An 18,393-nucleotide genomic window follows, 5' to 3' on the forward strand; every position below is an offset into this window, starting at 1 on the left:
TTAATCTTCTCCGGCAATCATCATGGCATTGGTAACCTGCAAATTAGCTCAGATGGACACCTGGTCAGAGATTTGTCATGGGGAGCAGGTCATTTTTCTTCCAAGGTCCAGAAGTTAGGAGACTTCATTTGCAGTTACAAGCACAGCAAAGAATCTCCCTGGCTCTGCCCACACTCACTGCACTCATGTACTGCCTTCTCTCTGATTGGTGGAGCAGTGGTCACGTGCTCCAACTCGCACCACAAAAAATCCTGGTATTGAACCGTTTTGTCCCTTCGATAAAAGCAAAAAGGTTCAAAAATTTCAAAGCACCGTGCAACCCTATTTTGGCCATAACTTGGGGAATTGTGTTTCAGAGTTTTTTTTCTTATTGCTGCACATCTGTGATGATAGTATAGACCATACAACCAGGGGGATGGGGCACTTTGTTCATTTGTGCCATTACTCACTTTCTTCCTTATCCGAATACCTTAATTAACTCTTTGTGGTATGAGCTTCAAAGGCTTAGACTAGTCGTATTGGCACCGACAATTTTCACAGAGTTTCCTCTACTTTATACAAAGAGACAAAAAGTAATAATCCAATAACACCACATGCCAGTACCTGGTCCGGTTTGTTCTGGCTTTCTTGGTAAAAGATATACAGAACTCTCAATGAGAACATAGTAAGTGGGTCTGTAGACTGTAAACCAGAACCACGATTTTATGATTTCCCAATGAGATGTTAGAGCTCATCCAAGGTCCTCGGGTGTCCTCTAAAGGCACCTGGGAGATGTGAATGTGGGATGTCTACACCTAATATAAGCAATTCCTCCATTTGCCTGGTGGTAATATTTACCATCACATCAAAAGGAGGAAGGATCTTCAACTGTAGACTAACTTTATTCCCCATTAATCCAGGACAATTGCTTATACTTGTAGTACTCCACTTGTAATCTACACTCAGTTAACTGTATATATCTCTATTGTATATATAGTTCTGATCATGGAGATTTTTATCCAGGGCTCCAACAACCCTTCTAAAACTGTAAGGTGATCTCCAAATTAATCGTTATATTGACAAATATATTGTAAATATATTATTCCGGTTTTTGGTTTAAATGGCAAATATGCTATAATACCAAGTCCAAAATCCTTCTACAGCCACTGATGGGATGGTAGAGGGACCCTCACTGCTCCATAATCTTAGTCCCTGCCTTTTTCCATTTTGCAGTCTAAATTCCCCCATTTTTATTTTTTTACTAAAAAAAAAAAAAAAAAAAAAAAGTCTTTTGCAGACAGAATGTACTTCCTTGTCGCACCATATTAAAGGACACCTACCACCAGGATGGAGGACTGTAAACTAAGCACACTGACATACTGGTGTGTGTCCCTTCTGCAGGATTTGCTCTTCTTTTAGGTTCTTATACCCTGGTTTATGCAAATGAGCTTGAGGGGCTTCAGGCTCCATAGGTGTTGATGCATAATTTTTAAAAGTTTTTTTTCTTAAAAACAAGAGGATTAGAAGCTAAAAGAAAAGTGAATCCTGAAGAGGGGGCACGCTCCTGCATATTTGTGTGCTTGGTTTACAATCCTTGATCTTGGTGGTAGATGTCCTCTAAAGTCTTTGCAGTATATAGAGAAGCCGTAAATAATTTCATATTGGTAGAAATGATTAAAGGAAACCTATCACTTGAAGTGGCAGGTATAAGAAGGAAATACCGAGCACCAGCTCAGGGTGAGCTGGTGCCGGAGCTTATTTTTGTTAGTGTTTTAAACCGCTGTATCACGGTTTAAAACACTTTTTAAACTTTATAGCCGAAGCTGCTTCGGCGCCTGGAGGATCACGTTCGGCGCTTACCGTGCGCGCGGCTACATAGGAAGTGAAGGAGAGCCACATGCATGGTAAGCGCCCTCCCTGCGCCGAAGCAGCTTTGGCTATAAAGTTTAAAAAGTGTTTTAAACTGTGATACAGTGGTTTAAAACACTAACAAAAATAAGCTCCTTCTTATACCTGCCACTTCAAGTGGTAGGTTTCCTTTAATCATAGCTGTGCCATTTTCTTATGGGATATTCTTTTTTTTTGGAGAGATACCAAATTAATGTAATATTGGTCATTAGGAAGAACTCCTCTTTAGGAGATTTAATTTGTACCAAATACCACGCATGCTCCATTGAGAATTTGGGGTTTGGAAAAGTCTAATAAGAGTGCAGGTGTTAACCATTCAGCATGCAATGCCGCCATCTTAGCAGAGATTGTGCCCCCCGCCCTGTCAGGTCAATGTGGAGCAGCGATCGGTTGCTTTGACACCCTGGAATCAGCTTGTGGCAGATAGTTACAGATTGTGAATAAAAAACACCCACTTTGCCTAAAACAGATATAAAAATAAACAAATAAAAACAAACAGCTATTCATAGCAGTGAACCACATAGAGGAAAATATCTGAATCACAAATTTGAATAAAACAATCAAAAGGTCAAACAGTCCCAAAAATGGTAGCATTGAAAAAGCTCGTCCTGCACAAAAAAAAACACAACTTACACAGTTCCATAAAACAAAGCATGAAAAGTTATTGGGGTCAGAATTTGGTAAAGTTATACTTTTTTTGTAAATATTTTAATACCTAATAATATAAATAAATGGCATCTCCATGATCATACTGACCCAAATAATAAAAGTGGAGGTGTTGCTTGGAGTGCACATTAAAGCCATAAATTCAGAGCCCACAAGAAAATGGCACACACGTTTTCCAGCAATTTCATTTCCAGCTTCCCAGAACATGGCATGGAATATTAAATACTGACACTAGGAAGTTCAATGTGTTATGCAGAAAAACAAGCCATAAAACACAGCTTTGTACACGCCAATATAAAAAAGTTATGGATACATTTTTTTAAGATAGAGAGAAAAAATGGAAACACAAAAACAGAAAGGGACCAGGTTGTTAAGTGGTTACTAATTTGTGTAAAGCTCTGCTCTTGAGATTTACAAAGACACTATAAAAAAACAAGGACAAGCAAAATATTATTTTAGTTTATTACAAGTACCAGAAGTTAAGGACAGGAGCAGTTCATCGGCCCAAAGTCTACTCATTTACATAAGTATAATTTAAGTAAAGCAAGTAAAAGTGTTGCATGAAATTGCAGAAGTTTACTCTCACTCCAATCTGGTAAGAATAAAAAACGAATTCTTTACATATCCAGTGGTAGAAACATCTGAGGGAAGACATAAAAAGGTTTCCTATTGGAAGTGTTTCTTATGTTCAGAAATTGCAGGATCTGTGTTTCCCTTGAACATCACATAGAATGCCTAAATTAACCTAATCATCCGAGTCATCTTCTTCATTTCGTTTCTAGAAGAGAAAAAAAAAAATATATATTATTTGTAAAGACCAGTCCCAAATGATGAACCAAACTTCCATTTGTAAAAATGTCAGGTTTACAAAAAAACAAAACAGTTATATGGTTGTAGTTTTGTGCTACGTGTTGCTAGAAACTTTATTGCATGTGAAATCAGGCAGACTGTTTAACCGTTTAGTTACATTTAAAGCCTAATGGTGCAACTCCATGTTTTGCCAGTTGCACAACATGAACACTTTGACCCAGTGCAGGGATCTGAAGCAAAGGCTCCCTGTGACCATATCTTGGGGCAATGACAGATGTTTGGTAAAGGGAGTGGAAGGAAATTCATACTCTAATTCAAGACGTTGTGTAAGCACATTCTTGCAGACCAGTAAGTGCTGAGCGGCGGGGCACAAGATCAAAAGTTTTTTTTTTTGCTTATTAACCCCTTCACAGCACAGCCTATTACTGTTCATTTTTTATTTTACTCCCCACCTTAAAAAATAACTTTTTAACTTTGTTATGTGGAAAATAAGCCCTCACACAGCTCTGTACAATTTTTGTTTTCCCCAAGAAGGTATTTATTATTCAATGCTGTGAAATGGGAAGCTGGGAAAAAAAAAATTCCAAAAATGGCAAAATTGGCAAAAAAAAAAAAATGCATTCACATCACTTTCTTGTGGGCTCAGTTTTTACAGCTTTCACTGTAAAGTTAAAATAATTCTTTGGTGCTGTATGATCACAGTGATGCCAAATTTATATAGGTTTTGTTAGCTTTAATACATTTTACAAAATTAAAACATTATGCACTTAAAAAAGTCAGAGCACATGAGAATCATGAGGTCTAAGGAATTGCCCAAGAAGCTCCAAGACAGAACTGTGGCAAAGCACAGATCTGACCAAGGTTACAGAAGAATTTCTGCAGCACTCAAGGTTCGTAAGAACATAGTGGTCTCCATAATCCTTAAACTAAAGATGTTTGAGACGACCATAACTCTTCTTTGGCCATCCAGCCAAACTAAGAAATTGTGGAAAAAGGGCCGTAGTGAGAGAGGTAAAGAAGTTTACCAAGATCACTGCGGCTGAGCTCCAGAGATGCAGTAGGTAGATGGAAGAAAGTTCCACAAAGTCAACTATCACTGTGGCCCTCCACTAGTCGGGGCTTTATGGCAGAGTGTTCCGACGGAAGACTCTCTTCTGTGTAAGACATAGGAAAGCCTGCATACAGTTTGCAAAAAAAAAAAAAACACATGAAGGGCTCCCAGACTATGAGAAATGGGGTGACAGGGTGATTGTCACTGCGGCGCACACTGGTAGTCAAGAGTGATTCGGAGAGTTCTTCACAAAACTGTTTATTGGTGTCTCGGTAACACAATGTGTTTTGGAATCTCCAAGTGAGGAAAGACTAAAAGCTTGGGTCTTTTGTGCCTTCCCAGAGCTGTATAGACTATAAGAAATCAGATTACGACTGAAATCTTTGGTGTTTATTTTAGCGGTATGTGTGGGGAAACCAGGCAATGCTCATCACCTGCCAAATACATTCCCAACAGTGAAACATGGTGGTGGCAGCATCATGCAATGGGAGTGATTTTCAGCTAGTTGCAATTGAAGCAAAGCTGAATGCGGCAAAGGACAGAGATATCCTGGATGAAAACCTCTTCCAGAGTGCTCTGGACCTCAGATTCACCTTCCAACAAGACATTGACCCTAAGCACACAGCTAAAAGAACAAAGCAGTGGCCTCAGAAGAACTCCGACCATTCTTGACTGACCCAGCAGGGCTCTGACCTAAACCCAATTGAGCATCGTTGGAGAGATTTAAAAATGACTGTCCACCAACGTTCACCATCCAACCTAAGGGAACTGGAGTGAATCTGCAAGGAAGAATGGCAGAGGATCCCGAATTCCAGGTGTGAAAACTCATGGATGTACTGGCTCAAAAGGCGTTTCTACTCACTGCTGAGCAAAGGGTCTAAATACTTATTAAACAAGAAAAATTGAAATATCACATGGTCATAAATTAGCAAAAATATCTACATATGTTTTTTTCTCTGTGAAGATGTGGTGCAGAGTGTACAAAAAATAACTTTCTACACTCCATTGTACATTAAAAATAGCAAAGACAATTAGTCACCATAAGACATAAAACAACGAAGTACAAGTGTTTGAGCATTAACAAGGTATGCCAAGGTATACCACAAAAGATTACCAAGTCAGGTGAGTGAACGTACATAAGAGAAAACTTGTAACACTAGCATTAAGCATACACGTACAGTAATAAAGATATAACCCTGACACGTGTTTTGCCAGTGGCTTCATATCCCCTGACAAAGATGCTGGGTGTAAACTTGTTGGGGCGCGTCTTTGATCCATGGTCTGTATTTGTTCTGCTGGGTTTTATACCTCATGTTTTTACATCTGATAAGACTAATAAACTTAGCGATTTTTCATGTATATGTTCCCATTTCATTAGTTTTTTTTCAGTAATTTATTTAGCCGGGTTGTTACTTTTGATACATTTTCTTTAAACATTTTAAATTTGAGTTTTTACTGAGAAAAATGTTTACTGAGAAAAATCTCTTGATGACATATCAAACCATTACTTGCCAGTTTAAGAAAATCAATAAGTTTATGTGCATCTTCGCCTGTGGAAAGATCAACAAAATCCTTTGGTAAGCGATAACTCAAGTACGGACTAGGCTGGACTGTGACTTCACTAGTTGTACAGTAGAATGTTGGGAAGTCCTTAAGAAAAAAAAAAAAAAGTTAAAGAGTAAATAGATTCTAGTTGTTTAGCTCGTAATACATTTGAAGAATTATATTCAAAATGTTATTTCATTTGTACCTGATCTCGGTCTTCATCTCCAGACACTTGACCATTAATTAGTTCTTCCCAAGTGAACAGCAAGGAGTCTGTTACTTCTCCAAATGGGTTGAAATCAATCAGCCATATTTTTCCCTAAAAACATTGACTGCATTACTGTACATCATAAAAATGACAGTTACAAAATGAAAAACATGAAGTTGTGTCTATCAAAGATGTGATGGCAACTAATACTATAGGTGGTCTACAGCAGCCAGGCTGGCACAGGCCAGATGGTGGGCAATTTGTCCACAAATAAAAACTTTACTTAGGTGGCACTTCCACTGTCTCTACCCCTGAACTCTTACTATCCTACAAAATAAAAAAGAAACATTACACTATTTTTTATATTATTAAAATCAATGATCTCTAATCCCTTTGATAATTTAATAAATACAGAGATATTCTTAGAATTCTCATTGTTCAGAATACTATCATAGCATGACCTTGCTAGTTAATAACACATGCAGGAGGTTACCACTGGTAAATGTCTTAGTTGATATGTAAAATCATATTCATTAAAGCACATGATGTTTTAGTTAACAGTGCTCTTAGACTTTCTATCAAAAAAACTATATGAAATATATCACATATGTGAGAACTAGGTTTGCAATTAAAATGCAGAATGTTATTAAACATTCCTCTAAGTAAGGAGGACACAAAAGCAAATTATCACCTTACTAAAAATTTTAACATTAGCTTGCGGTATTTCATTCACTAGTCATACAAGGCGTATAAAAAAAAAATAACCTATTAAAAGTACAATTACACTGCAAACTATGTCTTTTGAATGAAGGTGTAACTAAAAAACATAGAAGAAGAATTGTGTGACAGGCAAACCTACATGAAATTACAAGGCATTTTTCTGCTTCACAGGCATCCTATTTTCCATTATCACCAAACTGCTTAGCAGAATTATGGGACCCACAGGCCCATCATGGTTTAGGATCAATTCACACCGTTTTGAACTCTTCTAGATTACCAATCTACCCTGACCACCATTTACATCATTGCCAGTACCTATGGTGCTCTACAACGGCATCGAACAACCTGGGTCAGCGGTCACTGAATACAGGCTACACCAGGAAGTAGTGACGTACTATTACTGCACACTGCATTAAAGGGTTAAGTCACCTTCCTCCATGTGCTGTCCCCCATTGTTTTCCATTTTACCTAGGTATGACATCTCCCTGTGTTACCAGACTCCATATCTGTTTGGCTACCCCAACTTCTGCTTGGATAACACGGACACAAAATCTGCTTGCTCTGACCTCAGCCTGTCCATTAAAGGCTACTAAATCACTTCACAAATAAAGCCAGCGTGTCCTGGGGCCTCAACTGCAGGTAGACCCATGCATGTGGTCCTTTATTAAAAGAAGGCGATTACACCAAAGCCTAAGAGTTTGTTTCATTCAACTTCAAAACAAAAGACATATTTTACTTACCACACTGTCTCTGTAAATGTCAAAAACATCTAAAAAAAAAAAAAAAGTTAGTAAAATTAGCAAAAGTGCTATAAATAAACTAATACCAGAATGTTTGCTTTGTGTTCAAGTCATATGTCTTTGCTAATTTTACAGAAGATCAGATTCCGGTCAAATCAAGCCAAAAAAAAAAGGGCTAATGAGAATTGAAATTCACTACCACTACAGTGTGATGCTGAAAATTACTTCTGTATATTCTCAAAAACCCCTATACTTGTAGACAAAATAGCCCCAAATTCTTCTACTTGCTTCAGAGATTATATAAAATGAACATGTACTTTTTTCCCAAACTGTTTAGCAGTTTCTTCTCCTCTACCAGAGATTAGATTCAGAATGTACTTTTGTTTGAATATAGAAAAACCACATATTTTGTATTTTCCAGACTACTGACTGCACATTTTTGAATCCTAGCGTGCCGTAATCTTCTACATCCTATAGTTTAAGGGAAGCTCTATGTACTGTTTTTTTATTAATCTGTTCACTGAGCATAACATTAATATTTGTACACAGAAACTACATGCAGGGACTGGTAGAGCGGCACTTCTCACCACACCCATCATATTATGAAGGAGGGCAGACCTAGAAAAAAAAAACATATTAGATGGAGAAGATTCATTCCTTTAACCCTGCCTTTACACACCTTCTGATCAGCTCAGAAGAGTAATACATAACCTTTTTGGAATATTCTCCTTCTGGGTTTTTATTAATGGGAACAAGTTTTCATCATCACACAAGCTAAAAAAATTGCAATATTTCACTCCAAAATCTGCTTAAAAAAAGATAAGCAACAAGCCCCTTTCTATATCCCAAGCAAGGGAGTGACTGATGTCTGTGTTTTTCAGAAACCTGGCAAAGGTAGTATCATGCTTTATCCGCAGCAGAATCACAATGAAACTATGCTAGGTGCCAACAGGTGGATTATCCACATTGTTTGAGGCTAGTCCTTTAGCAAAACTGAGGTAGAAACACAACCTATTACATTTTACACTCCCCCCCCCCCTCCAAATGCCACTGCAAAAACCACAGTGTGAGCATATGCCTGGATCAATTGCATATATGCTTTTTTTATCATTTTATTTTTTTAAAGGGAACCTGTCATCAGGCATATGACTTTTACATGATGACAAGTTCCAATAGCCTCTGGCATGTCAATTTAAAAAAAAATGCCTTTGTCGTGCATTTGAATAATTTCAATGTTTTTTAGTAGCTTCCTTAACAGAACATGGCTCCCTGCCAGCAGTGTGAGTGGAGTCTCAGTGCAGTTCAAAACAGAATTTCTTTTGGTGGTGAGCTGATGTTAACAGAGGAAGGTAGCAGGAAAGGACACGGCAAGATGAGTCGTGCCTCTTGAACTGCCCCCTTGGACTCGCCACACACTACTTGCAGGGAGCCAGGTAATGTTACAGAAACAATTAAAAAGCACTGGAATTATAGAGATACACAATAGCTTGTATAAAATCAACATGCCAGGAGGCTATTGGAACCTGTCATGATCTAAAAATTACCTCCCCGATGACAGGTTCCCTTTAAACTGAAAAGGGTTTTCCTTTGAGGACCAGTCTAATGCATGTAATTTATAGAAAGCCAATACATTTCAAGAGGTTTTTATCTCATGCAGTTTTGCTCACCAGCAAATTGTAGGGAGAAGAATAAGTATAGAGAAGAATAAGTATTTGAAATCGACTACTTACAGTCCTCATCAAAGAACTTGTACTGGATGTTTTCTTTAAAAAAATCCTGGACTGTTCTGCGGATGTCTTCCTTTTGCTTACAGATGTGTTCATAATATTGTGTGTAATCTCTCTGAGATATACCTGCAACAAGTATATTTTATTTTTTGTTTATTAGAATTACATTCTAATACATTCTTACATTTAATATTATACACAGTAAAAATAAGGAAAACTGTATGACTAAAATTTTGCTAATTCATATTTTTTGGTTTTAATATGTTTAAATGTGAAACTGGAAAAACATTTTTTTACTTGCTTTATTTAATCTTTAAAGGGAACCAGTTATCAGAAATGGGCCTATAAACCACTACACCAGTATGTTGTCAAGAAGCTTAACACCTTCAAAGATCATGCTTCTTTTATGGCTCAGCGTGCTTCCATCATGCAGAAAATCACCTTTGAAGTGAGATGTAAACTGGTATAAAGTCAAGGAGACAGAGAGTTTAACATTAAAATCCCCACATCCTCCTATGTGATTGACATAATGCACCGAACTTCAAGAGATCTGCCTAGTGAGGTTTCTGGATGCAAGAACTCAATTACAGTGAAGGGGGCGATCTGGGCAAGGAGAGCTTGACTTCAGTGCTAAATTCTCCACCTCTCATTAACATAATACAACTAATTCACATCTCACTTGAAAGCTGATTTTCTGGATGATGCCATCATACAGGACCATGAAAGAAACATTATCTGGAAAGTGTTCAGCTTCATGACAACAAACTAGTAGTGGTTTCTTAGGTCAGTATCTGATGACAGTTTCTCTTTAATGACCAACAGGGAAGAGGCATTCAAGAAAGAAGTTTTTCTGCTCCTTCTGCTCTGTTCACAGTTCAGGACACGCTTCTGCAGCCAACCATAGGCCTCTACAGCTATAGTATGAGTGCTTTCTGGGTACAGATTTCAGAACGAAGCCTCTATCTGTTTAGACATGTAAAAGAACTAAAAAGCCAAAAAAAGCTCCTGCTAATAAAGTCATGAGTAAATGAGTAAATATATTTTGCTGTTGAGAGACAGCAGGCTTGGGCAGATGTAATTTCCCTGTGGTCTTCACCTCAATTAGTTGAATTTGTGAAGTTATTCTAAATTGCAATGCTCTAAAATATAAGGGAAGGTTCACCATTCCATTACCATGGTTTGGAAAGCTCTTAAATATGTTATTTTCATTATATTGCTAGCATTCTACTCTGGTTTGTCAAAGGAACATCCTATTGTTCAGACATGAAAAGGTCTTCTACCACTACATACGCAAAGTCAACAAAGTGTATGGTTATTAACCCCTTAAGGACGCAGCCTGTTTGCAGGTTAAGGCTCGCAACTTTTTTTTGAAATTTGACCTGCGTCTCTTTATATGGTTATAACTTTTGAACACTGTTACTTATCAAAGCGATTCTGAGATTGTTTTTTCCCCACATGTTGTACTTCATTTTAGTGGTAAATTTTGGCTGATACGTTTTGCGTTTATTTACAAAAAAAAGAAAAAAATGATGAATTTTTAGAAAAATTTGCCATTTTCGAAATTCAAAATCACCGCGTTTTCAGGCAGATAAATTTACCACCTAAATAACTTGCAGAATAACATTTCCCATTTGTCTACTTTACATTTTCATAATTTTTGAAATGTTTGGATAATTTATTTTGACGTCACGCGGCCTACAAATCGAATAGCGATTTTCCGTATTTTCGGAATTGACTATTTTGGGGATAAATACTGTTTGAAATCAAATTTTACATATTTAGCAACAAAACCCCCCATATAACCAACCCATTTTCAAATCTGCACCCCTCAAACTATCAGAAACAGCATTTACAAAGATTGTTAACCCCTTGAGATCTTCATAGTAATTGAATCAAAATGGCGGTGAAATTTAGAATGGTCAAATTTTGTCGGTTATACGTTCATTTAGCCCTAAAATTTACACATTTCCAAAAGATAAAAAGAGAAAACTCACCATAAAATTTGTTCTACAATTTCTCCTGAGTGCAGAGACCCCCCACATGTGGACATTACTTGTGTTATGGGGGCACAGCAAGGCGCAGAAGGGAAGGAGCACCCTGCAGCTGCCAGGATTTTAGTTTTCTGGTTGCCCCCTTTTGAAGGCTATAACATTTTCGCTTTTCCGTTATTTGGGTCATGTGACGGCATTTTTTTTGCGGGACGAGATGCTTTTTCCAGTGTTACCATTTTGGGGTTGGTATCACCTATTGTTGAAAATTTTGGAACTTTTTTTGAGGTCATGAGTAGAAAAGCATCAATTCTGTACTGGATTTTTTACTTTTTTTTTTTTTGTGTTCACCGTATAGCCTAATAATCCTGTTATCTTTATTCTATGGGTCGATACGATTACGGGGATACCAGACATGAATATTTTTTCTTATGTTTTACTAAATTTGCCAAATAAAACCCTAATGTGGGGAAAAATCTATCATTTTTGCATCGCCGTCTTCCAAGTGGCATAACATTGTTACGTTTTTGGCTACAGAGCTGGTTGATGGCTTGTTTTTTGCGGGACATGTTGTTTTTTGCAACAATATCATTCTGGAGTACATATGTTTTGTTGATCACTTTTTATTGCATTTTTAGTGGGATATAATAGGTAAAAATCATAATTTTTGGCAGGTTTTTAACGTTTTTTTTTTACGGCGTTCATCATATGGGTTCAATAGTTATTTAGTTTTATTCTATGGATTGTTACGGACGCGGTGATACTATATATGTGGGGTTTGTGTTATGATTTAGACTTTTTTGAGTGTTATATGTCTCTTTATGTGTTTTGGGGTTTATGGGCATTTTTAGTGATTTATAAAGGTATTTTTTATTGAAAAACATTTTTTTTACATGATCCACCATGGGATATGAACAAGCAATCATCTGATTGCTTGTTCTTGATAATACTCTGCAATACTAATGTATTGCAGGGTATTATCAGTGCCAGCCTATGCAGATGCATAGGCTGACACTTTGCCTTTAAGATGAAGTCACAGACGCCATCTTAAAGGTAAACCCTCCAGGCTTCTCTGGGGTCCCGATCGGACCCCAGAGGTGCCAAAACAGCGATCGGCCCCCCCGAAAACGGTGCGGGGGGGCCGATCGTGGGGTAAAGACCCCCAGAAGGCATGTTAAATGCCGCGGTCGCGTTGACCGCGGCATTTAACGGGTTAAACACCCGCGATCGGAGCCCACTCCGACCGCGGGTGTTAGCCGGGGATGTCAACGGTAGATTACCGTTGAAATCCCGCGGCTAACGATGCCGGTTCGGCTGCTATACAGCGCTGAACCGGCATCGTCTCTGCGCAGTAGCTGTACTGCGCTGAGCGCTATTCGCGGGACTCAGCGCAGTACAGCTACGGCGCAGAGCGCTAAGGGGTTAAAAACGTTTACTTCTTGGGGTGCAAAGGGACAAGATGGCAAGAAAAGGAATAAGGAATAATGAAGTATAAAGAATAGGAAACGAGCAGTTGTAAACTGCTATCATTTTCTCAGGCTGATTGCAGGAGCACTTGGGCTGTTGCCAATGTGGTAAAGGGTTTTTCAATAATGACACCCTTTACATTAAACTTAGTTGTTCAAAACATTCAAAATTTTCCAAATACAGCTTTTTTTGGTTACACACACATAGCTTATATGGTTGTACTTGCCTATGAGTTTGTTTTCTTTAACAAAACATCTGAACTCTGCACCTGGAATGAGTTCACACCACTTTCTGAGAACAAGCTAAAGAGAAATAAAATAAATAAAATAAAAAGGTGAAAAATTAGACGTTTCATCAGGACAATACATGCAGACGACTGAGGAATTTCCTACGCCAAAAGTCTCACTAGCAATCTTAGCAATTACAAGAAAATAATACTGGTAAATAGATTTTATATATACATACATACATACATACAAAAATATAGCCGCACTTGTAAAATGTTTTTTACTCAGGTGCTCAGGCGTAGATAGACAAAGTCCATCAAACAAATAGAAAAATGTAAAAATGACAACACTCAAAGATGCAATCCAAACACGACTGTGTACCTTTTCTAAAATGACCACTGCAACATTTCAACTGCACTGCAGTCAAGAAAGAAGTGAAGGCCAGTTCCGGGGGACGTGGCGGGAGAATTGGAGCATCGGAGGAGGTGACTGAGGAGTTTATGGTTTTATAGCTCCTCCCAGCGAGATATAATTATGTTTTTTTAAGATCCTAAACAAACCAGTCCTTCTAATATATCTAATAGGTTAGCTGTGATTAGCTAAATCTATATAGACAATAGTGGACAAAAAAGCAGTGGCACAGAATGACAAGTAAAGATGCAAGTCACCAGAATTAAATACATACTAGGTTTTTTTTTTTACCTCATACGTGACACTCGGATCAGGAGAATCGTCTGTACAGTTAATAAACCTACAAAAGAAAGTTACATAAATGGCCACAAAATAGACACCATGGAAAAATGACAACCTGCACCATCCAGTAAACATCAATCATGCCAATAGAATATATGCATCACTTTTATACAATGTTAGCATCACTGGACTTTCGGGTATCTGGACATATTATGCAGCATGTGTGGATTTGCCACACATGGGATAATATAGAAACAGTATTGGAAGATTCATGACAACACCATGTGAACATTGCAGAAACAGGTCACAGGTCACTGTGGGTAAATCTGGAAGCAACTCTGTGCATGGCAGATACCCTTTGAGTGCATTGGGTTTAGTGCACTGGGTTAACAGAATATCCATCTGATTTCTCCACCATCTTTAAAACTTGCATGGTTGTCTCCTTGCAGTCAATTTATATGATTAATGGCATGAACTACTATGTTATGAGGAAAAATGGGGATTTCCAATACGATACATCACAGCAACCATTTGTGAAGAAACATATTATGTTTATTTAGTGTAACTGTTCATATTCTAAAAATCCTTAGAGGACTTTAACAAACCCTAAGTTTTTGTAAATTGAAGGTCATAACTAAAGCATGATGGAATATCAGACTGCGAATTACAGAATGTGTAAAAATATCAGATCGAAGACAAGTCTTATATATAACACATTCATTGCCTTTTCAATGCCAGTTTGTATACAATAAAACTACACTGCCTGAAATCCAAAATTCGGGTCTAAAATATAAAATGGGCAATGGATAGTGTGAGAAGGGTGATTAAAGTACAGTAGTTTTACCACAAACTAGATACCCACAAGATAAGAATTGGATCGGAACAGGAGTACCAGGTCCCCTCTACAGATGGCTCACTTGTTAACTCCTTAAAGGGTCATTCCCACCTGGGAATTTACATTTAATTGAATTTGCTATATGTAAACATTTCTTCAATTGGATGTTATTAAAAAAATGTTCCTGTGTGAAGATAATTTCCCATAAATGTAGCCATGTTGTCCAGATAGCTTCCTTGGATACGGCCACTTCTGATGGAGGGATTGCATAAAGAAACAAAATGCTTTTGCTCCCAAAATGTGAGGTGGTCGTATCAGAGGAAGCCATCTCGTTTCTAAGGGACCATATGACTACATTTATGAGAAATTATCACACAGGAACATTTTTTTTTAATAACATCATATTGAAGAAATGTTTACATTTGGCAAGAAACACTTAATAAGTGTGTGGTTCTGCAAGTGGGGACCACAGACCACTTCGTAGTACCAATGCTTTGGCTGATGTTTTGGTCAATTTTGAATGTTGGTGGTGCTTTCACACTCATGGTAGCATGAGACGGACTCTACAACCCACACAATTGTCTCTGGTTTGCTGTGTCAGTATAGTGTCCATAGGTCTGTAAGGCATTGGCACACTGTGAACGTAATACATGCTTGATACCAGTGTCCTTACCTGGCAGCCAAAGGGTATAATGGTGGCACAGTTTTTTTTTTTTTTAAACATGCTGGATATACTTGAGGCAGGGGATGTCTATATGCTGGGGGGGCTGGCAAGCTACATACTGGGGGTGGGGCAGGGGCTGGCAAGCTATATACTGGGGGCATGAGCTGGCAGGCTATATACTGGGTGTAGGCTGTGATCAATGCATTTCCGACCCTAAGCTTATATTCGAGTAAATTGGTCTTCCCAATTTTTGTTAAAATTAGGTACCTCGGTTTATACTTGAGTATATATGGTAGTAAATAAAAGTAATGTGGTATGAGACAATAATACAAATGCAACATTTACCACAACAAGCCTAAATGTTAAATCAAGACAAGGGATGCAAGCTAGAAGGTGGTTTAAACATCACTTATCTTAAAAATAAATTTTTATATTTTTTTCCCCCCAATGTTAGGATTTCAATAATATGGATATTCAGAATACATTACTTTGTAGTTTAACAGGTTTAAGAAATATAGAGACAGCATAACACCATGTAAACAGCAAAATTACTTCACGGTTCATGGTCTCATTACACAGATGTATGATATGTAATCAAAACAAACAGTAATTATACAACATTAAATCCTCCATTCACTGCTGGTCCTGTGCTGATAAGCACGGGCAATGGAAAGACAGTCCTTCTTCCTTTCCTTCTATGCAGAAGAAACATGAAAACGGAATCATTTAAACTACAGAAATCACCCACGTTATTATACTCCTGACACCACATAAAGGCCCTACTGCAACAATGTCAACAGCATATGACATAAGGAAAATAGTCCATGTATTTATTGATTATTAATTTATTTTCAGGGTGTTAAAGGGGTATTCCCATCAGGGCATTTACATTTAATTAAATTCATTTGCCTTATATAAATTTCTTCAATTGGATGTTAATAAAAAAATTGTTCCTGTGTGAAGATAATTTGTCATAAATGTAGCCATGTTGTCCCTTAGAAGCCAGATAGCTTCCTCGGATACGACCACGTCACTCTGGCAGCGGTGGCCAGACTTGCGCTATAAAGTCCTGCCAGACCACCTGGATTCAGCATTCATTACCCCAGGACGGCTGTGGGACATGTAGTAACTCCCAGACATTTCATATACAATAAACTTTTGTTTCTTTGTGCAATCTCTCCAGTAGAGGTGGCCGTATCTGAGAAAGCTATCTCGTTTCTAAGGGACAACATGTCTACATTTATGAGAAATTATCTTCACACAGAAACATTTTTTGTAATAACATCTAATTGAAGAAATGTTTACATATGGCAGATTAATGAAACTGAATGTGAGTGTCAAGACGAGAATACCCCTTTAAGTAAGGAAATGAAGAAATCTTATGACATGTTTTATATTAAATGTACACTTTTACTATATCTATGGCAGGCATGTACTATCACCAATTCTCCAATATACACCTAAAACGTGTAATCACTCCCCTCAAGACTCAAATTGATCCTGCTTACAATATGAGCAATGGAGACCAAATTGAGAGGAGAACACAACCTTGATGGACCAACAGTTTATTTCCAAATGGATTAAAATTAGAATATTCCAGATATAGCATAATGGAGAGAAATAATTAAAGTAGTTTTGACATCACAGTGCATTTCTCTGCAACATGCCAGCACATTATTTATAATGCTTTGTGGAAGTGGTAGACTCCCTTCATGCACCACAGTGTACTATAACATTGTAGTGCTGCGGAGGAGGGCCCATAGAGCTGACAACTTCCGGCCTCTAACTGCCACAGCCACTGCTGGCACTGATCGTGGCAGTTAACCTGTTGAGTACCGCAGTCAAACCCAACTGCGGCAACTAACAACTCTGCACGTTGGCGTGGAGCTGGTTTGAAGGGGGAAATTAGAGGTTGAATTAATTCTAATAATCTCTTCTCCAAAATTTATCTCTATAATGAAGGAGATGATAATGCAGTCTCTCAGTATGTGCTGTCTGTCAGTATTTCTGGGACAGATATGGATAACATTAGGAAAATGTTCTTCCAGAATACAGTTGTGACCATCTTTTAATAAATTAGATCAGAGCACAGGTTAATATATGTAGATATATTAGCAAAGGTGCTATTGGCATGAAATTATCTCCTGAGGTCTGTAACAACTCATCCAATCCAAACTGGCAAAGAAATGAAAACATACATGTCCATGAATTAACTTATGTGAAATAATAAAAAATGGCACATATTGAAGATTGAACATATGAAGACTAATGTGAATCAATTCACTGAAAGTCATGACACCTGCTGCAATCTATGAGTAATTAGAAAGCAATCCAGCCACCAAGGCTGACTGCACTCATATATTAGTCCGATCCCATGGACTGAACGCATTGCATGGATGGTAGTTCATATTTCTGGATGATGCAATGACTCTTTCCTGTGCAATGTTTGCAGTCTGTGGCAAAGGTATCTCATTGCCAAGGTGCCACACAAGAAACCTCTTCGCAGTCTTGTTGCAAAACATAATAATGGCATTAGTTACAGAAGGATTTTTAAACCACTAAAGTTTCCAGTAAACACTGGCAGGGCCACAATACGGAATACCGGCAACTTCCTGCACAGAGGAGTGAAAGGAATTCTCAAAAGAGTTGTCCACAAGCCAAGAACCAGCCATGAAGAGCTACAGAATAACAGCAGGTACTATCAAAGAAAACAATAAGTAATGCACTCAACCTCTATGGCCTGAATAAACACTCACAACTCCATTGCTAAACAAAAAGCATGTTTAATTGCATTTAAAGATTTGCTCATTGACATTTAGACGAGCTTTCAAATACTGGGATCTAGTCAGGTAAAGAGCGCCAAACTGAACTCTTTGGGGGTAATCATTAGACGACGCCTTACAACAGTTCTATACGGTCTATGAAGCTCAGTTGGCATTGGATTTATTAAAGTGGCTTTGACCTTTGATAAATCTGTTGGCAGTGTCTTATGCTATGTGGGTTGTTTGTGACAGTAGCTTAAAAAGGTGCAAAATAACATCAAAAGTCACAGAACACAGACACCAGTAGGGACTGGCGTCAATTTGCTTCAAAACTTGCACCTAAACAAAGTCACAATTCATGAATTCAGTCCTATTGAAAAAAACTAGTCTATGCTAATAATGA

The 18,393-nt window shown here is 37.9% G+C and overlaps 1 protein-coding gene across 1 annotated transcript in view; it reads right to left on the bottom strand.

Annotated features, from left to right (window-relative positions):
* Positions 1-2,990: 2,990 nt before the first annotated feature.
* Positions 2,991-18,393, bottom strand: part of CDC123 (cell division cycle 123) — a 37,416-nt gene continuing 22,013 nt past the window's right edge. Inside the window, exons 7-13 of the mRNA XM_072147344.1 lie at positions 13,739-13,787; positions 13,036-13,111; positions 9,358-9,480; positions 7,628-7,656; positions 6,165-6,278; positions 5,927-6,064; positions 2,991-3,331 (exon numbers count right to left, since the gene is read on the bottom strand). Coding sequence (XP_072003445.1) covers positions 3,299-3,331; positions 5,927-6,064; positions 6,165-6,278; positions 7,628-7,656; positions 9,358-9,480; positions 13,036-13,111; positions 13,739-13,787 — 562 coding nt within the window. The 3' untranslated portion in view covers positions 2,991-3,298. The remainder of the gene's footprint in view (positions 3,332-5,926; positions 6,065-6,164; positions 6,279-7,627; positions 7,657-9,357; positions 9,481-13,035; positions 13,112-13,738; positions 13,788-18,393) is intronic.

This window comes from Engystomops pustulosus, chromosome 4, assembly GCF_040894005.1.
Source record: "Engystomops pustulosus chromosome 4, aEngPut4.maternal, whole genome shotgun sequence".
NCBI classification, from domain to species: Eukaryota; Metazoa; Chordata; class Amphibia; order Anura; family Leptodactylidae; genus Engystomops; species Engystomops pustulosus.